Source organism: Lasiosphaeria miniovina (genome assembly GCF_030549165.1).
Source record: "Lasiosphaeria miniovina strain SMH2392-1A chromosome Unknown B0T26scaffold_5, whole genome shotgun sequence".
NCBI lineage: Eukaryota > Fungi > Ascomycota > Sordariomycetes > Sordariales > Lasiosphaeriaceae > Lasiosphaeria > Lasiosphaeria miniovina.
The window spans coordinates 279216-303773 of NW_026848224.1; the positions used below are offsets into that span (position 1 = coordinate 279216).

The 24558-nt window shown below is 55.3% G+C and overlaps 4 protein-coding genes across 4 annotated transcripts; 3 read left to right on the plus strand and 1 right to left on the minus strand.

Annotated features, from left to right (window-relative positions):
* Positions 1-860: 860 nt before the first annotated feature.
* On the plus strand, positions 861-2687 carry B0T26DRAFT_714273 (S-adenosyl-L-methionine-dependent methyltransferase). Its single transcript, XM_060442178.1, has 4 exons — positions 861-1493; positions 1593-1691; positions 1757-1934; positions 2009-2687. The coding sequence occupies exons 1-4, from the start codon at positions 1087-1089 to the stop codon at positions 2192-2194; spliced, it is 870 nt and encodes a 289-aa protein (XP_060293745.1). The 5' UTR covers positions 861-1086; the 3' UTR covers positions 2195-2687.
* A 4255-nt stretch (positions 2688-6942) lies between these two features.
* Positions 6943-8060, plus strand: B0T26DRAFT_650880 (dehydrogenase/reductase; the record flags this gene model as incomplete). Its single annotated transcript, XM_060438222.1, has 3 exons — positions 6943-7257; positions 7315-7694; positions 7754-8060. 3 exons carry the CDS (start codon positions 6943-6945, stop codon positions 8058-8060), a joined length of 1002 nt encoding a protein of 333 aa, XP_060293746.1.
* Positions 8061-9313: 1253 nt separating this feature from the next.
* B0T26DRAFT_714278 (alpha-1,3-glucan synthase-like protein) lies at positions 9314-17152 on the minus strand. Its single transcript, XM_060442179.1, has 7 exons — positions 16635-17152; positions 16527-16586; positions 16356-16471; positions 12047-16306; positions 10969-11982; positions 10524-10900; positions 9314-10450 (listed from the first exon to the last, which is right to left on the minus strand). The coding sequence occupies exons 1-7, from the start codon at positions 17004-17006 to the stop codon at positions 9525-9527; spliced, it is 7125 nt and encodes a 2374-aa protein (XP_060293747.1). The 5' UTR covers positions 17007-17152; the 3' UTR covers positions 9314-9524.
* A 2360-nt stretch (positions 17153-19512) lies between these two features.
* On the plus strand, positions 19513-21692 carry B0T26DRAFT_337509 (glycoside hydrolase family 13 protein). Its single transcript, XM_060434460.1, has 3 exons — positions 19513-19950; positions 20030-20857; positions 20916-21692. The coding sequence occupies exons 1-3, from the start codon at positions 19728-19730 to the stop codon at positions 21476-21478; spliced, it is 1614 nt and encodes a 537-aa protein (XP_060293748.1). The 5' UTR covers positions 19513-19727; the 3' UTR covers positions 21479-21692.
* Positions 21693-24558: the final 2866 nt, after the last annotated feature.

Consider the following 24558-nt stretch of genomic DNA (forward strand, 5'->3'; position numbering starts at 1 on the left):
CCAAGAGTTTGGGCAGGATCGATAGTCTCGTGCTAGGCAGACTAGAAGGCTCTTCATCAACTTCCAGGCTAGGTGTGCTTAGAAATGTCAAGGCCCCCAGTCGAGGCGGAAGGCGTCAGCGCTAGCTTTGGCATCAATGTCATGTCTTGAGTCTTATCGTCGAGTCCTTCTTGGCCAGTCCGGAGGTGGCATTGGCATCGAGGCTTCTAGCGCATTCTTTGCGTGTGGGTGTCTGAAAAGGGTGTGTGAAAGGGGTGTGGAGAGTGCAGCTTGTTACATTGGATGCCGCCGCCAACGTCAAGAGGCAACCCCCGCGTAAAGTTTTGCATCATCCTACCAAGGCGAGCAGCTCCATCATTTCAGAAACAATATTGCCGCTTTTCAAACCCTGTTTAGCCCTGTTTGGCGCTCTAAAGCCATCGATCCCATCCTGGCCAGTAGGTCTCGGGGGAGGCCGGCGGTCCGGTGGAAACACTGAGGGAACACTCGGCTGTTGGGTTTGGCACGGCCGAGTTCCGATGGACAACTGCACGTTATCATCGCAAAGGTCCTTGGGTGTTTTTTACCGGGTTGTCTGCTGTCAACAAAAGGACTGGCAGGCCTGGGCCGAAATTTTGGGCAGGGACTTGGCGAGGAATAAGCGCCAAGGGGCGTGGTGAGGAAATAATGGAGATACAGCCAAAGCAACTGGCCAACAAACGATGGATTGTGCCGCTGAAAGGAGGCGCACGCCTCAATTCTCAAACAGCAATGGCCCAACGCTCGCAGACGTGGCTGTGCCGTCCGACCGGGCCGGTCACGCCCAAGAGCACAAACCGGGGCGCCTAACGACACAGCCACACAAGGCGGGATTTCAGAACTGCCAACCCTCACGTCACCTCCCCCCCCCCGCAAACAGGGCACGGGTTGAGATCAAATAGATCCATTTCATTTAAACAACCCCCAAAGCACGCGACCGTTTGCTACTTAAGGCTGCATCACTGAGCATCATCGCCTTTTTCCCAAATCACAGAACCAGCGCATTTGCACTCACTTCCTGCAGCAAGTGGACGCATTGCCAAGGCCATCCTCCCGCACTTCTTCTCAATGACGCTTACTGCCCTGCCATCAAGACCCGCTCCCAACACAATGTCCACCACCACAGACTCAGGCCCTCCCAACCTCAGTCGCTGGAACCTGAACGCTGATTGGTGGGATCAGAAGCTCCTCGACGGCAACGACATGTTCCTCGAGCTGATCCTCCCCACCATCGACGAGCTCGCCGACGTGAAGCCCGGCCAGCGGGTCCTCGACGTCGGCACCGGCAACGGCATCGTGGCCCGGCGCCTGGCCCGGGACGGGGTCGATGTTCTAGCCACCGACTACAGCCTCGGCCAGATAGAAAACGCTTGGCGACGGACCCAGAAGTCGGCGCACGCAGCCCAGATCGCCTTCGAGCAGCTCGACCTCTTGAGCCGGCCTGCCCTTGACGACTTTGCGCAGCGGCATCCGGAGTACGTCATTTCCCTCGCGGGGCCCTACCCAGATACCCAGATACCCAGATACCCAGCGGACCGTCTCTGATGGTCGCCGATGCTAATGCGCTTCGCCAGGGAGTTCGACCTTGTCACCGGCAGCATGCTGCTCAAGGAGCTGTCCGACCTGCGGCCGCTCGCCGAGTTCTTGCCCAAGATTCTGAAGCCCGCCGGGCGGTTAGTCGCCTCCGCCGTTCTGCTGTTGAGCGTCTTGAGATTCGCGAGCTAATCAGCGTCGCCAGAGTGATATTCGCCAACCTCCACCCCGCCTTCCACAAGCCAGGTGCGCACAGGCTCATCGAAGTCGCCGAGAACCCCGACACGGGCGTCCAGGAGATCAAGGCGTCCATCAAAGTCGAAAAGTACCTGAACATTGGCCCGGTGCAGAGCTCTGCGCTGCGCGGCCAGCCCGAGCCTCTGGTGAGTCACCCCGGGCCGTTGTGCATTTCGCCACCCGGCCTTGGCGGACGAGACGCGCTGACTGGTTGGCTCAGATCTGGTTCCACCGGCCCATCCACGAGCTGCTCGAGCCCTTCTTTGACGCCGGCCTGGCCCTCAACAAGGTCCGCGAGCCGTCCTTCTCCAATGGCCCCGATCCCTCCCAGGCGCAGTCGTACCACAATTTCCCTCAGATCCCGATGCAATTCATCTTCCGCCTCGTGCGCCTGCCGGGGCAGTAAGTAGGCTGGCTGCCGATGCTGTTCGCGCTTATATTATGATGCGCATTGGGGCCGATGGCGGCATGGCCTAGCTTGCTCTGCATTGGCTTTGGCTTTCGTTCCTCGGAGACGGTCAAGATATGACCATTGGTTTTGGGGGGAGCTTTCGGTGATGACCCTTGATGACAGGAGCTGATTAACGCGTGAACGAATTTCGGTCTTTGTCTCATTTCGGAGAGGGGGGCGTTGCATCCATCTTAGAGGTGTTTAGAGAGAGGGGGAAAGTACATTAAGGACTCGTTGACTCGCTATTTGCCTTCTGATTACGTCTCTGTGACTTGTTTGAGTCTGTGGCACATGTGGCACATGTGTTATGTGCTAGGCACAGCCAAGCCTGGCCTAGCCTGGACCACTTAATGGTCCATGCACCACCAGCCTATCCCCCCGCCATAGATTTCCCGCCTGCGGGCCAATAGATTTTAGCTTCCCCAAGCAATTCATCACCTTTCATACATGGCCGTGCCTCGCATATGTTATCCCCTCCTCGGGCTGCCGCTTGCTTGGGTCCATAAGCTCTGTGCTGGCTCATCATTTGTTTTCTTTTGTTTACTCTAGGAGCGACTTCAACTATTCTTGGCCACAGGCGAAAACGAGCACAGAAGTCCATATCTTCCAGTCGCCATTGAGAGCGGGAAATGGGGTTCTCCAACAAATGCAACGAATACACCCAACTACCCCTTATTCGGCCCGCCATAGTACAGAGTTCTCAGAGTGCCTGTTGCATCACCTACCAACACGATTCCTGCAAATTCGACGACACAAGACTGGACTCATACGCCGCAGGTAGACAGACAATGCTTTTCAGCGCTGAAAACTCAAGGCAGAAAGCACTCAATCGCCTCGATTCCGGCCCCGTTGACAAACAGTCACCTCTTAAAATCGTCAGGCCGTCCTTTAGTAGAGGTGGCTCAGGCCCGAACGGGCTCCCTCTTTTATCTCGCCAATTCTCTTCCGACTTCCCTGCCGCGGTCAGATTTGTTGTCTCCGTGTTCTGGTTGGCTCAGACACTGGACCCAGAACGCAGGTTCGGCGGCTGACGGACCTGTATGTCAGTCGGGTCGCGGGGCTGTGATAGGTTGGAAACCCGCAGATGCGCAAACTAGGGCTGGCTGAATTTTTCGTGCAAAGTTTGAAACTTCGGAAAGGTTGCGGAAATTTCATGAAAAAACCAATCGTATTTTCAGTCCATGCGTTGGGCCCCACATTTTCTCTAATCTGGCCAATCATAGTTATTTAGCTCTCAACCAACTCGAACCGGGCGGGGGTGGGGGTATATCTTTGTCATATGTAACCCTAACCCGACAAGTCCGATTTTTTCATGAATTTCATGAAAAGTGAAATTTCATAAAAACTCGGATTTTTTCCAAAATATGCCAACGCTAGCGCAAACTGGCCTCGCCCGGACCCAGCTGACCTGTGACTCGGCCGGGCGAGACGCCCGCTCTGAGTCGGGGTTGAGGCGGATCGCTAATTCCCTTTCTTGGTGCATGAGCAGCCCCGTGGCGGCTGGGTCAGGCAGTTAGGTGTACCTTGGCAAGGCTCCGAGATCGAGCTCTTGACCTTGCAGGTCCTTGTGCCTTTTCCAAGTCTGTCGGGTATCTTAATTAGGCAATTGCGCTTGTCAAGACAATAATCAGGGGGAAAAAACAGGAAGCCCTACCAGTGCCTGCCAGCAGGTGGACAACACCAATATTTTGAAGTTGTTACGGGCTGCCGCTGCACCCACAGACAAAACAGACTCCTGTTTTCTTGTTCCTTGGTCCTCGGCCTTCGTAGCACAGAACCACCAATTCTTTCCCAACATCGATCCAACCCTTTGTCTAAATTGATGCTGCTGTCGCCCATGTCGATGGTGTGTGCGGTTGGCTGGACTTGGGGTGATGGAAGGGACAACTCTAAGCCACCGCCGCAGTCACCGGGGACCATTTCAGGGTGACTTTTCCTAGGCATTGGTATGAAAAGCTGTTGTACTCGCACACGTGCATCCTCTCAGAGCCCAAAAGCCAAACTTGCAACGTCCCCATTCTTCAAGATCACGCCAACAAGGCCCATGATTACTGATATGACCAGACTAGGAGTGTTTTGCAGGCTGCTGAAACCGTTAGGGAGGCAGAAAACTGGTCATAAGTTCTATCGACAACCGGTGACCTCGTGCAGTCCGTTTCATAAGTTGAAAGACTTCCTCAGGATATCTCAAACTCCACACGTAAGGTTGCCAAAGCTCACAACGGGTAGTATAAATAGGATGATCTTCTCTATCCTCGACATCAAGCCCGGACGTTCAGTTACGTCTGCCATTCGAGAAACCACCAACAACAGAAACCCCAAAATAACCACCGTCAATAAACCTAAAATAGCCACCGACTATCGACGCTCCCTTAAGGGGGCGACCGATAGCGACTTCCGCGATGTGTTGGCGGGTTTAATATACACACCCAGTCTGCAGCGATTTTTTTGGAAACCGCTTTTCGCAGCCTTGCGACGGATTCTTCAATTACATATGCAATGCCCAATATAAACCCCACGACAACAGGCAGACTATAGACGTTGGCGTGAATCCGGAGCAGTGCCCTTGGTAAGCTTGGACGAGAGGAGTTGGACCTGCATTTTCTGCCGTACTTCCCGTTATCTACATAAAAAGGTCAATGGGCGCCAAGACGGCTTGTGCCAACAGGGCCGTCTCCAGTGGTTACGATGGAAAAGTCTCGTGCATATATGCTTTGCCGAGTTTGTTGCGAAAGACGCATACGGACACCCAAAGAGGAGACTAAACTCCTTCAAAGATTTGGCTACGTTTCCCTCTTCAAATGCAATAGGTCCTTCGATATTTAGAAGCTCTAGAATGATAGCTGCCGTCAGTAAGAGGACCCCTTTCACGTTATGACTAATTTTGTAACCACTGCTAACCGCCATAACTGACTTGAGAAATCTCCAATGGGCCGGACCCAAAGGCTGTCCGCCGGACCATCATGTGGAATCTCAAAGCGGAGAAATGCGACGAACAAGGGGGTTGGCGAATGGGCTAGAGCGAGATGAATGGGCTCGACAAGTTTCGACAAGTTTCTAAAAACGCTTAGGATGCCTGACGGAGAGCGTTCTATTAATAAAAGGTATTTGAAGAGACTTGGAGAGGAAATTTACAATCTACACGCCGCTCTAGGAACAAAAGGCTAGTTCTCGACTTCTCTACTTTCCAAATATCTAGCAAAGAGCGTAATTATCAAAAGTGGCTTAATCCTGGGCTTCCCACCAACCCCAGCAGCAGGTCAACTGGATCACAGGGGTTTTACCTTGACCCTGCTGCTCCACCGTCGGAACGAAGACGGTCCCGAAAAGATAATGCTCTAGGTAAAGGCCAGAGACCTGTTCTCATCCAGGCGGTTGGGGGGCCGGTGTGGCCCCTCCCGGGCCCTGACAACACGCAGCCCTGATGGAAGAAGCGGAAGCGCCAGGCTATTATACCGGTCTCCTTCCCGGGGCACACGTGCCATGCAGAATTCGACTAGATCATGGAGGGAGACGGCAGGGGGTAGCCAAATTCTATCAGCCGGGGCCGCTCCAATATTTTGAAAATCCAGCTGGCCAAGGAGTTTCCTCGACATCCGCCACTGCAGCCCCAGTCTCCCTATCATGCCGCGGCACTACTAGATATCCCAGATCTAGCCCCCAGCAAACTGCAGGTTATGATGGAGGCGCGCCAGAGGCTCTTAGACCTAATGGCAGGCAGTCTAGTACGGGGCTAGTATTCAGGCCCAGCCCCAACAGGAGCGTGAGGCCCGGCAGCTGGGAGCGCGGACGTGGCGCCATTTCCGTTAGTCACTAAGGATGGATTCCTACACAGGTTGGCGGAGACTGGAGGCAATGGGCGCTGTTGAGCTCCAAGGCGGGAGGATGATGGATGTATGGAGAGCCATTGTGTCAATCAGCCTCGATGTCGGGGCAGGGCCGCGACCTTTTTAAAAAGAAAAAAACCCTCCTCCCCCCCCCCCCAAAAAAAAAAAATAGAAAAAAAATTGGGGGGAAGTCCTTTTAATGATTAGCAGAATGACAAACCAAGTTCCCTCTCCATTCAAGTCCCGGGTCAGGAAAGGGTTTAAGTGGTGGGTTGGATCTGCTGCCGCAAGAACAGCCCCTCAAAGTTGGTCTCCCGGTTCAAATCAACTGCCCGTATTCCTTTATTGTGCGGCTTTGGTGAATCTGTTGTCTGAAAGTCGCCTGTTGCTGCTGTTGGGGTCACTGCTGTGCTGCGGCCTAATTAGCCCCGACTTCCCCTGCCCGCTTGAAACACCATCCGGCAGAGACTGGCGGATTCTGCCGTGTCTCAAACCACTTCTTTGACCAGACGGAACTTGTGGGTTTGGTTCTGCCGACTCCGATGTGTGTTATTTGGTTGCAGTTGGGAGAGAAAAGATGCCGGCCATAATGTTATCCGCGGTGCCCGCAGATCCCGAGTGCGCGCGGGCCGCCGGCACCCGCGGGCGCCCGGCAGCCTGACCACGGGCACGCAGCCTGACCACGGGCACGCAGCCTGGCCACGGGCACATGATACCTTGGCGAGGATGCGTGGGTATAAGATACTTGGTGGCAACGCCGGTTGCTTCCACAGACTTGCCATTAACAGCTCGGTCTAGACTTGCCATCAACAGCTCGATCTAAACTAGCTACACTTGATTCACGACTCCTTTCTTTGACATCACCGCTGGAAAGAGATGGCTGCTCCCCGTTCAGTGCTTATTGTTGGCGGCACAGCCGGCCTGGGCTTTCACACAACCCTCCAGATTGCTAAAGAGCACCCCGGATTTCTCGTTGTCATCGCGGCGCGGAGCTCCAACAACGATGCCGCCGGGAGAATCAACAAGACTCTCGGCCAGACCAACGTCAAATACATGCCTCTCGACCTTGCCGATCTAGACAACGTGCGCGACTTTGCCCGCAAGTGGGTGACCGAGAAGCTCCCACCCATCAAGGCCCTGCTCCTCAATGCAGGAGGCCAGTATACTGGTCCTTTGGAGAAAGCGCCGTCTGTTCGTGTCCTCATATTCCCTGCTCCGTGGCTAGAGCCAAGTTAATTAGGAGATCAGGGCATTGAGAAAACCTTTGCGATCAACCACGTAGGCAACGCCTTTGTCTTCTTCCTGCTCTTCCCGCAGCTAGCAGACAACGCCCGGGTAGTCCTGACCTCTAGCGGCACCCACGATCCCGACCAAGAAACTGGCGGCTTCCCTAAACCCATCTTCACCACCGCCCAGGACGCCGCGTATGTGCCGCCCGCCGCCGCCGCAGCAGGCTCCAGCCTGCGCTACTACTCGACAGCAAAACTCTGCAACGTACTGTTCATGTACGCACTTCACCGCCGCCTTCAGGAGCGCAAGAGCTCCGTCGCCGTGACGGTCATGGACCCTGGCCTGATGCCCGGCACCGAGCTGGCCCGCACCCGCCCCAAGGTGGTCCAGTGGTTGTGGTTAGTCCCAGCACGCCGTCCGCCGTCTCTTCACCGTGTTAAAGCTAACCTCTCCAAAGGAAACACGTCATGCCGCACATGCTACCCGTCCTGAGGCTGCTGACCGGCTCCTCCAACATCCACCGCATCTCCCACTCGGGCGCCAACCTCGCGCGGCTGGCCTTTGGGCCCGAATTTGACGGCGTCAGCGGCAAGTACTTTGAGGGCAACACGGAGATCAGGTCCAGCAAAGATAGCTACGACGTCGCCAAGCAGGAGGACTTGTGGGGCTGGACAGTAAAGTTCCTTACCGCAGGCGACGCCGCGCAGGAGGCGCAGTGGAGGGAGTTGAGGGTATTGCCTGGCGGCGTGGGTGGCTTTGTGTAGGGATTCCTCAAAAGGTGTTACTGCGGCTGTCATGTACGATGTTCGGTAATTAATTGCTTTGACCTTTTCCTTCTGTTGTCTTTAGAGACGATATCGAGGTAACTAATCCGCCAATAAAACATAGCAGGTCCCAGCGTACGATTTGTTTTGAGAGTTGCGACCATGTAGCTGCTGTTGCCCAGAGTGCAGTGCCAGGCAACAGGTATCTGTTTTTTTTTTATTGCGCAAGCCGGCGTAACGGCACACCGTTACACAATTCTAACATGTTACCTCTGCAAGCAATGCTGTATAATTAGTGTATTCCAAGTTTTATGGAGGCCAGGATATCTTCAGGAAAGTTTTGTTGTTCCGGGCCGAGTGTGTTCTTTGTCTGGAGTGGCCTGAGAACCACGTCTTCTGCTTTCGGCCAGCCTAGAATGGACCATGCTAAGTGACGATCCCTCGGGTTGAGCCTCTTTGTTGTTCCTATGCTTATCGATGGATGCCCGCGTTCTGGCAGCGGCAATGGCTCCCTCCATATCAACGTCTGCTGGGGATTAGAATATTCCCCCTAATATTGCACGCAGTCCAGAGCTGTATTCATGATCAAAATGACCTTGGCAAAAGACTTTTTGCGTTTCGTTTGCCTATACTTCTTTGCCCTAGCAGTACACGGAGATGCGCAATGGCAGCCAGCGAAAGAGACGGGAATTAATGGATTTCGACCAGCCGGCGCCCTTCAACTGGCTCCCCAGCCCTCTCAAGCACCACATTTCAAGGAACTTATGAGACTGGATGGCCGGTAAAACACAGAGCAAACATGTGCCTACGTCAACGGAAGTAAGCTGCCCAAGACAAAACGGCCATCCCGGCTCTGACAGGTCTCAGCGAGTGCTCTCACCTGCAACTCCGGGTACAGATGCACTACTCCTCCGCCCGGCAACAACAATGATACAGCACCCCCTGAGAAGCTATCCAGCACGCCGGTCGGCCCCATCGTGAGCGGGGTGGTAGGCGGCATCGCCGCACAGGCGGCTCTGGCGGGGTTGATCGCGTTTCTTGTACTCAGAAAACGCGAGAAGAAGCGCAATGCCAACAAACGGGACGGCCCGCCCGACCCCGGCATGGCAGTAGCAGCAGCAGTAGCAATAGCAGCAGCAGCAGCAGCAGCAGCAACTCCCCCGTGGCCGGGCCAGCTGCCATATTACCACCACCGCAGCGATATACTGCTGGGTGCACTCCCAGCATCAGCCACAGCCGACCACACGGCCGAGTTGGAAGACGAAATATATTTAGCATTGATGACGACGATCCGCCCATTAACACTTCAAGCTCTATATTTACAGGTTGTTCAACAAATCCAAGAAAAGAAAGGCCCGTGTTCAATATCCAATCATGCTTATATATATACGCCAGAACATATGCATCACTTCATTCGGGTGGAGGATCTCGCTGGCCCTCCCCCTGCATTCGCACTCATCTCAATCAGGGCTTGGCCACTTGCTCTTTGCGGAAGAACTTGAAGAAGCCGACCGGGATGATCAGCTGGAACAGCAAACACACCCAGAACCACTGACTCGAAACGCCCGGGTAGAGACCCTGCGAGAAGTCGGGGAACGTCGTGTTCGGCGACAGAGCGTTGGGACTCGTCGCCCGCGCCAGTATCGTAAAGGCGCTGCCAATGATCTGCGCCATGATCAAGACGATCAGCACGTGTTGGCGTGTGAGCGTCGCCAACAACATCATGCCGAGCCCGACACCCTGAATATTGTCCAACAGGCCCAGCCACAGCCAGAGGAGCCGCGATAGAATTGCCGAGCCCATAGGGCTGCCCGCCCACGGTATGTACCAGCCGAGACCGCTGGTGCCCCAGAATTCCTGGGCCCAGCGGGGCGCGAGCAGGCCGATGGCGAAGATGGGCAGGAGCCACGTGTGCTCGTCCGAGAAGTACGAAAAGCCGTACAGGACAAGACCCCAAATGATCACAAAGAAGCCGAGAGCCATGAGGAAGACGCCCCAGCCGGGAATGAACTGCGAAGCGAAGAGGAATTGCCAGCTGCGGCCGTATGGCGCCGAGAGCCAGTAGTTCTGGACGATAATCATGACGAAGAACCAGGGAACGACCTTGCGTCGGTACAGCGAGATGTAGAAGCCGGGGATTTTGGCTGGAGACTGGCGGTAAAAGTCTGGCAGTCCGAACAGGAGAACGACGCCGATGATCCAGAAGATGACGGCAACGGGGACGCAGATGGCAAGCGCCTGAGGAATCTTGGTGCCCGTCAAGTAGACGGTCATGGTCGTGTCAACATTGGTCACCAGAGAGCCCCAGTACCATAGCAACAGACTGTAGACCTGGGCAAGCCCGGCCACAACTAGAGCACGGGTGATCCATTGTTTTGTTGGAGCGCCGCCTAAGGACAAGGTTAGTTCGGCAATACGGTCCCCGTTGCGCTCTGATCAGCTAAAGCATGTGGGTGGACGTACCTTCATCACCGAAGTTGAGCGCAAAGGACAAGGCACCGCTGCTCGCTCCGACCGCGTATATGCAGCTCGCCACGGAAAATAGGTTGTCCCGGCTGTGCCACTCAAGGAACGGAGCGACACCGAGGAGGAAGAATCCCAGGCCGAAGAAGAACCAAGCAGCCGACAGGGCGTAGACCGACTTCAGATTGCGCTCCATGATCCACCAGAGGATCGAACCGGCGATATAGCTTCCGGCGACCATGTACAGCTTCTCGGGCTTCTGATTCGTTTCGCCACTGAGGAGGACGATTTGGTAAGAGTTGACGGAAATGATTTGACCCAACGCGAGGAAGAAGGAGTACAGCGGCCAATCGCCAACACGGACGGACGACAATAACCTGGAAACATATCACGTCAGCATCACGCATCCGAGCCATGGGCGGCTGTGTTACAGCCAGCAACTTACTTCTTGACTCCCGTGGGAGCTTGGTATCCATCGCCCAACAGGAACTCGTCATCGATATGGTTCAGTGGCGGTGACGTCTCAAAGACCGATCTCGCCAGACCGCTAGGTGTAACGCTACGGTGACGCTGACGGCCGCGGCTGACAATGGACTCGTTCCGGCGGTCACTGCTCCTCGACACGGGCCGGCTGCTGCCGCCTGGGCTTCTCGGTCGGCTCGAGTCCCTATTGCGCCCAAGCTTCGCGTCTCTGTACCGGCCGAACCACTCCTTTTCGCTCTTCTTCAAGAAGTTCTCGACGCAAAGTTCGGAGACGGAATTCGAGGCCGTCATGTTCTCGAGCAGCTCGTCAAACTCGGCATAGTACTCGCCGCTCGTGTCCGTGAAGAATTGATCGACTTGCTGGAGCTTCAGGTCGTGTCTATCACCAACCACGTCGGGAAGGCTGAGCAGACTGCTGTTGCGGTGCGACATGAAAGCCGGCCGGGGAAATCCTAGCCCACCATCCGGGCCCAACGTCGGCGACGAGATACCGTCCTTCTGCGCTCGGATGGCGAAACTGTCGACACTGGCCGTGCTATCACGTGCGGTAGAGTGGTTATAAAATGGCGCGTTGATGGAGCTCGCGATGGACCCACGGGGCGAATTCGACCTCGATCCGCCAGCCCATGGTGCGTTAGGGGTGGGCAGTGTTGGGGAGGCGAACGATCTCACCGTCGCAATCGTCGGAGTGCCGACACGAGAGGGCGGTGCGATTGAGGCCGGAGACATGCGGCCCGTGTCTAGCCCTGGACTTAGCATCGAGTTATGGTTCTGGTCGATATAAGAGGCCGAGCTGGCTCGAGAGGAGGGTCGAGTCAATGCTAGGGAGCTGACAACCTCCAGCTTCATCTTCTTCGCCTCCTTCTGGTGGATGCGGATCGATTGGCTGTGAAGCTCGTCGAGCTGTTTAACCCACTGAGCAACAGGGAACCGCTGCTTGGCGCTCCAGGCACGCATGAGGGCTCTCTTCGAGGACCTACATTTTTGTCAGCAAGTCGCAACCCTCGAGGGGGGAGAAGGGAGGCGAGAAGAATACTCACTTGCAGTCGAGCGCCGAGACGATCGCTTGCCTGAACTGTTGCAGCAGATGGGACGGAGTCATCGACTCAACCGTATACCAAAAGCCGGGCATCTGACCGAGGCCGCCCACGCGCGCACCCACGCCAAGCGCTCCTTTCCGTCCGAACTCGACAGCAACCAGGCCAAAGGGTTCGTCACGCGAGGGAATAAGCGCGAATTCGGCGCCGCTGAAGATGTACGGAGGAAGCTGGGTGAACTCGGGCTTGCTGAACACTCTCCGGGGGTATCTGTGCATCAGCTTTTCCAGCTTCAACGCCGCAAACCGTCCGTAAAGATCAATAACCGGCCCGACGCAGATCAGCTGGGTCTTGGGGTACTTGTCCAAAATGCTGGGGAAGATGTCGGCGATCAAGTCAACGCCCTTTTGCAGACTCCACCGGCCGACGAAAACGAACAGCTCGGCCGAGGGGTCGACCTCTAGGCCAGCCCACTCCTGCGCCTGGCGGCGTAGGTTACCCCTCTTCTCCTCGAAGCTCTGGTTGATCTCGATATCCTTGGACTGCTTGGAGATATCCTCGTTTGGATTCCAGTCAGCCGTATCTGACGGGTCGGGGTTGGGAAGCTGGCCAATGTTCTTCAAACTCCAGAAGATTGGGTACCGAGCAAGCGACCGATCACCGTACTTCCTCGACACGCCCACGGCTCCGAAACCGCGTTGGTGCAGCCGAAGGTAGCTAGCACCAGCATGGAGCAAGTTAAAAACGGAGCCGTACTGCACGTAGTCCTTGACTATTTCTGGGGACAGGTTGAAGACCTCGCACACCTCCTTCGCTTCCTCGGGCGTCCTCATCGGCCACATGCCCTGGAACTCGGCGTTGTGGAGGGACAGGCAGACGGGGATGGTCTGCGGTAGAAGGTACAGCGGAGCAGCGGCGCCATGGTAGTCATTAATGTGGTAGATGTCGACAGGAAAGCGGCGGATTGACTCGGCGATACAGCTATTCCAGGCACCATACAAGATGGCGCTCTCTATATCGTCCATACGGGCGATGTACGGATCGGCCTTGGTCTGTTTACGGAAGATGGGGGCATCGAGGATGACGTAGGTGATGTTCTTGTAGACGTGGTAGTAAACGACGATCTCGTATGGCTGTCCCATAATGTCAACGAACATGGACTCGGCCTGTTCCATCCGGTCAGTGGGGTACTGGATGTCGCCGACCATGGGCACGACCCAGACAAGATCGAGATGCGATAGCGCATCGGCCATGAGCTGGGCCATGACACCCAAGCCGCCAATCTTGATCTTGATGCCAAAGTCCTCCATGTTGTATTCCATGGTGGCGATCAGCACCGTCCTCCTGCCTCCATTTTCACCAAAGGGGCCCAGCGCGGCGCTCGGGGGAGGTGGCGGAGTGATGGCACTCATCTCCACCCCTCTCCCGGTGCCCTTCATGTCGAGCTTGGACATGTTGCCGAGCTTCAAAGGACGCCAGCCCTTTGTGCTGAATCCGGACTTGTTGATTTTGACTTGGTAAAAGCTGCGGAAGTAGATCCACAGTGCCATGCAGCCGAACAAGAGAGGCAAGATGGCGAGAAGGGCAAAGATGATGATCTGGATCCAGATACTGCCAACGGGCTCGTAGTTGTACCTCCAGGTGGCATCGTTATATATGAGTCTGTATGCGAGAGCGGGCATCGGGGGCGGCGACGTAATGTTGATGACGTTGTTTGCCAGGCTGCTGGGAGGGAGGCGGTCGACGATTCCATCCCCGTCAATGTCGCCGTAAATGGCACCGGCGTCGGGCTGGTTGTCTGGGTTGATGCCCCAGATGTTGAGCTGGAAGGTGGCGGGCCATTCGTACATGAAATGCAACGCCCACTTATGGTGGTCAATGATAGTCATGGCTCCGGGCAAGCCCGCATCATAACCCCACTTGTTGTACGGACCGTGGATTTTGATGTGCGGGAACTCGCGTTCAAAGAGGATGTCGGGAGTGTCCGAGTGCTGCATGAAGGCCGAAGAACCAAGCGGCTTGCTGTAGTACTGGACCATGAGATGCTTTCCAGTCCAAGACTGCAGTGCTGTTCCTTCCCATGACTGCTCCGTGATGAGTACCTTGGTCTTGGAGGAGGAGTAAGGAACCCATTTGCTCCAAATCGTACCCCAGTTCGTGCTATAGCGCCATAGCGTGGCGCCTGGGGCGTCGTGTTGGGCATACATGGCGTTGCCCTCGACGACCAGGAGACTGCGCGAGTAATTTCCCGTTCCCGGGAAGACGACGGGATTATTGGGCCTACCGAAGCGGAGCAGAAAATGGTCGACGGCGTCTGTAGTGACGTTGTTCGCCGACGTCGCGTTGTTCACAGTGAGCTTCACGATACCCTCGCCGACATTCAGCAATGTCGCTTGGAACACCCAGGCCGACTGAATGGCTCCCGTGAACGAGATCTTGTCGCCGCCGGTAAACTTGGGACAGGAGCTCTCGAACCCCACGCTCGTACCGTTGGGGTTTGTGCCGTCGACAAACTGCAAGACTGAAAAGGCCTTCTTGACGGCGTCGCAGTTCATGGGAGTATTGAACTCGATGGTGATGTTTATCTTGCCGTTAGCATTTGTCGAGTCGATGGGGAAGTCATGGCCGGGCGTGAACTTCGTAATCATCGGTGCGGGTTCTACCCATGACGGATCGGGAACGTAGGCACGGAACTCGAACGGTTCCATCGTGATGCTGCTGAGGCAGCCGGCTTTCTTGTCGCCGGTGAAGCCGTTGCTCTTTGTCGAAGCGGTCAACCCGATGGCGGCATCACTACTGAACAGGTTTCGGACTTTGACGTCAGAACTAAACGGGGCATAGAATGCCGAGCTCTCGTCACTGCAGTCGAACGTGTACGTGGTGCGGTTCTGTTGGTTGTGGTACACAAGCCACACTGGGTCTGCCTTTTCCGTCTGGACACCGCTGTACATGCCTCGGACAACGCTCCAGATGCCGAACTCGGTGTCTTCGGGACTACCCAACAGGCGCTCAAACCTGGTTTGGTTGGAAAGCTGTTCCAGCAGCCAGCCGTGCTCAAGGACTGGGTAATCTTCGCGAAGCGCGAACATGCGCTTGAAGATATTTCTGACGGGCGCCGAAGGATCCCTGTGGTCCCAGCCCACTGCCTCGTCGTGGCAGCCATCCGCTCCCTTCCCGAGCGGCCAGTCCACATACAGGTCGTTCACGAGCGAAAAGCAGCCATGCGCCTTCCAAGCCGGGGAGGGTGCGAATGACTGACGGCCAAAGACGTAGTTCTCAGCCGTGCCGTCCAAGACATAAAGACCCTGCTCTTCGCCGTAGTAAACCAACGGAGCCCCAGGCAAGAGGAGACTCGTAATGAAATATGCGAGGAGCATGCGCTCGGTCCCGAGCTGAATGGTTGGCCACCGGAACACATCCTGGTTGGAAGAGCCATACAGGTGGCGAGGGTCGAAATTGCCGTTGTTAGCGTTGAAGAAGTCGTTAGTCGTGATCATGGTCTCCCAAGTCTTGACCCAGTCGGTCGGCAAATCGTAGCCGGCCTTCAGGTTGCCACTCATGCCGAGGAACCGTGCCATGTACCGGTATACCGAATAGTGGAAAGCGCCAGCGTCCAAAGCGCTGTTCTTGTTCTCTCGAACAAAGTACTTGTCGGCGTCGGTCGTGTTTACGGGCAGAGTCATGGCCGTCTTCATGTCGAGGGCTTCGGCCACACTAGGCACGCGTCCGCGGCCGAGGTAGATGGACCCGAGCGTGTTTCCGGCGGTGATTTCACCCACAATCATGAAGTTCGTCTTGTTGTGCTTAACAGCGCAATCACGCATCGCAGAACTCCAGTGCGCCTGCGCGTCAACAGTGACCTGGACGGCCTTGTCAATACGGAACCCGTCGATATCCAACATCGCGATGGTCATGCACGAGAAGCGCTCGAGGCGGGCGAGGACTGACGGCTCCCACTCGCGGAGACGATCCTGGACGGAGGCAAACTTTGCTAGCTGACGCTTCCAGTCGGGGTAAACGCCGAAGGCCTCGATGTCACCATACTGGTCGAAGTCGCTGTTGTAGCACCCATTTAACCCGTCCGGCTTGATGACGGTCCCGTCCTCGAACCAGAACTCGGGATACTTGCAGGTGTTGTTGTAGTCGTTGCCGATATCGAAGTCGAGATACTGCCGGTCCGTCTTCCACTGGACTCGATGTTCTGATTCCTGGAACGGGGTACTCTCGTTTAGATGTCCCTCGAAGCCAATGAGGTCGCCCATGCTACAAGGCGTCAGGTCAGGTAGTCTCGACGGAATTGGGGACTGCTTACGTCGCCATGGTGTTGTCCATCACGACATACATCCCCCTCTTGTGTATTTCGTCGATGGCGGTTTGCCACGTCAAGATGCTGCCGAAATGCTTGTCGAGGAGAGTCAAATCCAGGGGCTGGGGCACTCGTCAGCACGCAAGCTTGCACCCATGCACGTCAAAGTCGACATACCGAGTAGGAATCGGCACCCCACGGCTGATTGATGAAGGGTGATCCGGCAATGTAAAGGGCCTGGCGCGGTCAGTAACAAGCACGTCGTCTGCACGCCGAGCACTTTACCTTGATGCCCATGCCGGCAATGTAATCCAACGAGTCAGTCAGGCCAGACAGGTCGCCGCCGAACCGGAGCTGGGTGCTCATCATGTCGGCCTCGAAGACAGTACCGTTGATATCATCGTTTTCTGGGTCGCCATTGACGAAGCGGTCGATGAAGATTGTGTAGAAGGGGACTCTCCAGTTGTCCGGAGACGTCTGGTACTCGAAGCCGACATCGCGACTGCCCCAGTAGTTGAGGGGGTCTGTGGCGGACTGATTAGTGTTGAGGTTGTAATCGAGGAATTCGCTGTCATATTTGAGTCCATTAACGAGTGTGGTGGTTGTCGCAACCAAGGTAAAAAGAAGGCGAGTCGAAAGCAACGCAAGAAGAGTCATCGTAGCCGCCGCTCACCACCTCATGGGAGCGACAGAAGACAGACAAACGAGAGACAAATGCTGCTTGTGGAAGGGAACGACGTAGCCGCAGGCTTGACCTAGAATCCCCGAGACCAAGACAAGCAAGCCACAGCATCAACAAACGATAAGGAACGTGGATGTTGAAGGGAGGAAAAGATGTGCCCGCCGAGGCCGATAACACTCTCTAGCAGCCGTGGCTCCCAACCCCACGACATGTTCTGGGCTCAGGTCACCGGTCCACTGCAGAAAGGGGCTTGGTCCCGGCCGGGGGCGAGGCGATGGCAGATGGCGCGGGAAGCTTGTGTGTGTTCCTTGCTTCCCAGACCCATCCCCGTCTCCGTACTGTGCAGCGTACCTGACTGCCCGCCCGCCTGGGATCTTGGTATGCCGGGGACGACAGGGGTTTGGACCAGTCGGTCCGCTGCATCTCCGCCGCGGGCCCTGATTCGACCCCAAAAAAACTGCCCCTTTGCAGTTTGCAGGCAAATCGCAAATCGGCGGTCGGCGAATAAGGGGCGGGAGCGGCGCGTTGCCTTTTGCACGTGGTCAGCAGCCTGGGAGCTGAGGGAGCACCAAATGAAGCTTTTTATTTTTTTCTCTGCCGTCCTGTCCTGTCTCGCCGTGTTCCGCCTTGTCTCAGCTCTTTACTGTCTCCCTGCCCACTAGAGCAGAGCCCGCCTTGGTGTTTCACGCGCAAATATTCTGGGGCCGCCAAGATGCCCACTCGAATCGGATTTCGCTTGTTTGGAAACTGGGACACTGGCTAGACAGTGCAAACTCGAGCGCCGAGCAATGCTTGGCAGACGGCCCAATTTTCTTTTTTTTCGCTGCCTTTGCCCCCTTTCCCTTCTGCCCCACTGTATTAGCTTGGGGCCAGGGTTCCCGGTTGTTGTGGGTATGACGGGCATTGCCACCGATATGAGCGACGCGACACGAGCCTTGCGTCGCTGGGAGCCTGGGCAATTGCCCTCTTCCCAGCGGCAGGTGAGGATCAACCGGGCGCGGTTGCGAACGATCGTTTCTTGAAACCAGGAAAGTCGTGGTGCTCGTGTCTGCTATTCCCGTTCGCCCGTTCTGCACGAAACAAGGCCAGCGCTGCGCTGTGAGCGCCCAAGTGAATAGCGCCGGCCCGCGCTCGCGCGCTTGTTAGAGGGGGGGCCACTGTCGACTCGTCGAGCAATTCAATCTCAGCCAAAACGAAAGAGGAGCGGGAGCAATGGGGTCTGGAGGCAGGACTGCTGGTGTGCTGGGCCACACGCAATTTTCCCTGCTAAAAGTTGCAGCGGCGCTGTGATTTTGGCTGAACCCAGTCCAATTTTCTAGTGGGGTTCGCCAAGACAGCTGCATCATTAGCGCCCTGATGCACGCACAATCTTGAAATGCCCCCTGCTGATTGGCAGGACCAAGGACAGTCGCAGTGGTGCCACCAACGGCCTCCATATTTCCATTTGCGCTCTGGCTGGGCAGGCGCAACCCAGCGCGCCGAAGGTACCTACCGAGTTTGGAACTTGCCTGGTTTCCCCATGAAAGGCCACCCGTGACGGGAATGCGACGGAACTGGTCGTATTGCAATTCGAGCACTCGGCAGCAGATACGCTCATTGACACTTGACAGCGGATGGGGGTGCCGTGACATGCGGTCGATTTGTAAGAGGTTCACTAGCTGTGGTCGAAAATTGGAATGGTATCCATCGCACAGTGCCGTTTATTAGCAACTGCCAACTGGACCGCAACTTCTCGGCGGGACAGCGCGCCTGCCTGTGCCTGTGCCTGTGCCTGTGGTGCTGGCCGTGGGCGCGGGTTCCTCCCGAGACTGACTAAGAAGGTAGAATCAATCGTGTCGGGCCATCGCTTTGCCCGCTGGCCCGAATCTGCTTCACTTTCTTCACGTCATCGCATGTCGACGGCACTGAGGAAACAGCCGCGGCACTAGACATCCTGTCGTGCCGTGGCTGGGCATCGAGTTCCCAGTTAAGATGATCGGTAATGCGTGCAGTTTTCCGACTGTGGCAGTGCCAGCCAGAACATGAGTCGGGCGCGCTGGAAGTGGGCAGCATGCAGCAGCTTCACAGTGCACTGACTGTACGAAATGAAGGACATCCAGGGTACTCCTTGGCTTCCCAATGCGGAAGTGCTCCTTTTTTTCAGTCCATTTTTTTGGATACGAACTTGTCGCGCTATCGCCGGCGGCCGGACACGCGGGACAGTCGGTTCGCACACCACCCCCTTCCACTGGGCTTACCGTTCGGCCCTCCCTCCAGTCTTCGTTAGGTCGTCGTAGGTAGTCGTTGGCAGAATCGCCATCTCACACTCTTTCCTCCTCTTTGCTACTGCAACCGCCAATCTGAGGCGCTTCTCGACACTCGTTTTTGTCCCCGTATTTGCTGTTCGTACTTTGATGGACTAGGAAGGAAATTGCTGCATCTCTAACCCAAGTCGCTCGCTGTGCTCAATCCCGCGCGCCCACGAAAACATCAACCGAGACACACGCACACGCACCGCACTCTACCGCAGTATATTACCTTGTCTGTTCTGCCTTGGTTCACACGCGTCAGAGCCTGCAGCCCGTCGGCCACCCGCCCTGCCAAGAAGTCTTTGGAGGCGTTTTGCCTGCTTGACGTCAACGGCGACTCGCAAGGTCCAATTCACTTCTCTCCCGAAGCGCGGCTCTACGCTGCTGTACCACCCCGCCCGCATCACCATGCGGTCTTCCGGCCTCAACGTGGCTGCCGCCGCCGCCCTGGCCTTCGCGGGCCTGTCCGCCGCCGCCAACGTGACCGAGTGGAAGACGCGGTCCATCTACCAGGTCATGATCGACCGCTTCGCCCGCACCGACGGGTCGACGACGGCCCCGTGCAACGATCTCTCCGTGTTTTGCAATGGCACATGGACTGGTCTTATCAACAAGCTCGATTACATTCAAGGTGAGCATGTCTCCTCCCCCTCTCCCTCTGCTGCCCGCCGTCGCGTCTCCATGGCCGCATGTACCAACCTGCCGTGCAGATATGGGCTTCACTGCCGTCCAGATCAGCCCCATCGTCACCAACATTGAGGAAGAGACGTCGGTCGGCATGGCCTACCACGGCTACTGGACCAAGGACATGTACGGCATCAACCAACACTTTGGCACCCAGAGCGACTTCCAGAACCTCGTCGCCGAGCTCCACAAGCGCAAGATGTATGTCATGGTTGACGTAGTGGTCAACAACATGGCGCAAAAGTTCGACAACAAGCTCCCCCCCAAGGTCGACTTCTCGCAGTTCGACCCCTTCAACAACGAGAAGTTCTTCCACCCCTACTGCAACGTCACCATGTGGGAGAACGCGACCGACTACCAGGACTGCTGGCTCTATCCCTACGGCGTTGCCCTCGCCGATCTCGACACCGACTCGAGTGCCGTCGTGCAGGAGATGGGCAAGTGGGTCAAGGAGCTCGTGTCCAACTACTCGATTGATGGCCTGCGTATCGATGCCGCCAAGCACGTAGACGACGCTTTCCTTCCCCAGTTTGTCAACGCATCTGGAGTCTTTGCCTGGGGCGAGGTCTTGACCGGTGTCACCACCGACATGTGCCGGTACCAGCTCAAGGATCTCCTCCCCGGCATGCCCAACTACCTCGAGTACTATCCCCTCAACGTGGCGTTCAACGGCGGCTCCATGGAGGGTGTCTTGAAGATGAAGCAGGAGGCTGCCACCGGGTGTACCGATGTCCTGGCCCTCGGGTCTTTCATCGAGAACCACGACATGCCCCGCTTCGCCAGCCAGAACCCCGACATGGCTCTTGCCAGAAACGCCATGACCTATGTCCTGTTGAACGACGGCATTCCGACCAGTAAGTTGCGCTCTTCCTCTCTCTCTCACGCGCACTACTAACGCGTCTTTCTCCCCAGTTTACCAAGGCCAGGAGCAGCACTTCAAGGGCAACGGCACGCCGTTCAACCGCGAGGCTCTCTGGCTCTCGGGCTACAACACGTCGGCGCCGCTGTACCAGCTCGCCAAGACGCTGAACAAGGTCCGCAACAACGCCATCGCACTGTCCAAGGACTACGTCGGCAAGACCTCGGAGTCCCTCCTGGCCGACACCAACCACCTCTGCCTGACCAAGGGGCCCAACGGCAGCCAGGTCGTCTTCTGCATCAACAACTGGAGCAGCACCGGCGCCAGCTACTCGCTCAACGTCGGCGGCTTCCAGGCCAGCGACGCCGTCGTCGAGGTCCTCACATGCACCACCATGACCGCCGACGGCACCGGCACCATCGCCACCTTCCAGGGCGCCGGCGAGCCCAAGGTCTACGTGCCTGCCGCCGCGCTCAACGGCACCGGCCTCTGCCCTCAGACCACGGTGGCCAAGCCAATAGAAGGCACCAACAAGTCCATCGCCTCGGCCGGCGCCGCCAGCAGCATGCTGGTAGCGGCGATGGCAGGGTTCGCCGCCCTCTTCTTCGCTCTCTAAGTCTAATGTCAATGGGGAGCGCAAGGAAGGGGGAGCCGGGGTCAAGCCAGCTGCATTACATGGCTGAGGATGTTTTTAATCAGGTGTCACTGTAAATACTTTTGTGTTGCCATATCTCTATCTTTTTGCGCCTTTATTCCCTTGAGCGGCCAGTGCGTCATTTTCCCAGCTTCTTTCTTGTGTAAGGTAGCGGTCTCGTACTTCTTGCCGGTTTCCTCGCGGCTGCTGATTTGGCTCTGGCGCAACCGAGTTGGGCAATAATTAATTAACCTGGGCAAATAAGTTGAATGTTGGGGTCGCACGTCAATATCATATTTTAATGTGTCTCGAGAGTTTCTCTAGAACCAGTTAGGTAGTTAGGCGGGCAGGCAGGCATAGAATTTGCGGGTGTCGTTCAGCTTGCTGTGTCTCTTGTGATCTTTAGCTCCATGCAAGTGCCAGGTGTCTCTGTCGGCTGTCTCGGATGGCAACATGGCTTTCCGCGCCTTGTCTTGCTTCTAGAAGAGCGCTTGTGTGCCGCCGTGCCACGCCCGGTAAAACGCTGTTTCGCCCGGCCAGGGCCGAACCTTGTTCCCTTGTTTGGGCTGTCAGCGCGTGTTCCGCCCTGTGCTTAGGACAGTGCATTCCTTAGATGTGGGCTCCGACGTGGTGATTTTTAGCCGTTAGCGAACATGGTAGCATTTTGTTGGGCATGTAATGAGACTGCAGCTAGTGTTTGTGTTTGCCAGGTAACACAAGCAAACTTGATCTGAGTAGTATGTTGGTGGACGATAAGTGGATGGGTAGGATTCGTCCCTAAGGAGTCTGACGGAGGTGGTACTTGTGCTGCGGCGGACAAGCTATTGTCAGCAATAAATAAATATGAGCATACCGTTCTTTGAGCTAATCTTGAAGGATCTCTGGTCGTTTTGACACTGCAAAGGTAAGCTCATGTCAAACCCTCCTAACATCCGCCTAGTACCTTCCATTCTCTTCTACACTCGTTTAAGAATTGTATTGTCAGTCTTACCCTGTTCCATGGATTTAATTTACTTGCGAGTGGCTAAGTTCTTGTGACGGTTCTAGAGGGGGAAATAACGAGGGACGTGACAGAGAAAGGAGATTCAGAAGGAGGAAAAGTTTTTTTTTTTTTTTTTTTTTTTTAAAAAAAAAAAAAAAAAAAAAAAAAAAGGTCAAAAGGTCAAAAGGGCCAAAGAACAGGATAGAGTGAAATATTATTTATTTAATTTGTCACCCTTATTCAGGCACCTCTAAATAGATGCCCTATATGTGCTACTGAGGTTAGTCGGACTTATATCATGCCACCTAAGACTGTAAAGCCAATGTCAGGCCTTTCCCGTATAGCAGCTAGACCTGGAAAGCCAACTAAACAGGTGCTTGCTAGTTTAATGCACAATGGGGTACCAAAAGTGTTGCGCCACCCACTTACACACCCCTTTTTCTTCCAAAATCCACAACTTCATCAATTTGAGACTAAAATAAGTGTAAAATATACCAAAATGATCCTCATTCAATACTTGATCGGCCTGCCCTTTGAATGCCTAAGTAAATCCATCCTTTTGGGTGTAGAATTCACCAATTTCATCATGACTTCAGGGGTAATTTCCACCCAAACCTCCTCAACGGCCAGCGTCATCTGCGTGAAGTTTTTAATCCTGTGCCTTCGTGCCCCTATTTTGAGCATCATCCAGTGCCATAGATTCTCAATGGGCGAGAGATCCGGGCTTTGTGGCGGCCAGTTAAGGGTCCTGACGTCGAAAGCCTTCTTCAGATGACCTAGGAACCCGTTGTGGTGATAGGAAGCTCCATCCTCTTATATCTGAACGCCGTGACCGTACTTTTCCTTCATTCGGTTATAGAAAGGAAGGAAATGAGGAACAAATATCTGGTCGGTATATTCCTGACGGTTAAGACGGTTGATCTTGCACCCAGACTTTGAGGGCGTTCCGAGGGCTACAAGGGTGTCTGTTCGAGACAGCATTGTATAACGAATCAGCCTTCGATTCGCCCGGTCATCGAGCTTCTTCAGGCGCCCGTTTCTAGGCTTTGAGCCGAATGGGTTTTCGAGGCCATTGGCTAGGTTTTGCGTCACTTTTTGTATAGTCCTGTTGATGGTGGACCTGCCGACCCCCACTTGCGCCGAAATGGTGGTTGCGGTCGCTCCGAAGACGGTGGAGAGCCCTAATCTGGGCTCTTTTTTCTCCTGAAAGCTTTGTTCTGAAGCTCTTCGAAATGCCAACCATTTTGCAGTTGAAAAGAAGAAAAAGGTGAGAAGACGGTGAAGATTTTTTACTTTGAAGATAGGGGGTCATTTCGGCCAACCATGGATTTGGTGGCTTTTTTAGTGTGTACGTGGCGCAAGACTTTTGGTACCCGATTGTACATTAAGCCGCATACGGAATCAAACCAAAAAAGACATTGCTAAATTGCCATTAACAATTACTAATTCCAGCAGCACCGGAATATGACACCGCGCTGATTCCTAACTATACTGGAAAAGCAAGTGTTGGATTCATCAGGTACCGGTACTGGAAGCAACAGGGCGTAACTGCACGCCGAAAACTGGTGGTTCAAGTGATGATTGTTGTGTGTGTCTAGAAGAGAGAGGTGGCCGTAGGCCGCTTATATAGAATCCGTGGCCCTGCGCCTTCACCGCCACCTATGTGGCTGACTAGCGCGTTATTCCAACAGCAAGAGACTTATGTAAGGAAAGAGCCCCAACCCACACACACGACCAACTCACACGCGTACCGAGCGGCCAAGACCTCACTCCTTTGTCATGACCTCTCGCCCGCCCTGCACTCTGTCATGTATATAAGCAGTGGCCCTCGCCCCTTCCTTTGCGAGGGCTAGGTTGAAGTTTCTTACCAATACCAGTCATTACCTGCTCTCTTCAGTACCTTTATTGTGACCAAATTGATCAGGCGTACCTGCCTTCACTTACACTTATCACAGTCATACAGTTATTATTAAGAGCCTAAAGCACCAAGCCTCTAGAATACCACCCCCTCCCCCCCTCCCCCAATCCATCACCCCAGCTCCTGGGGACTTCTAGGAGCTGCACTCTCGCCCGACATCTC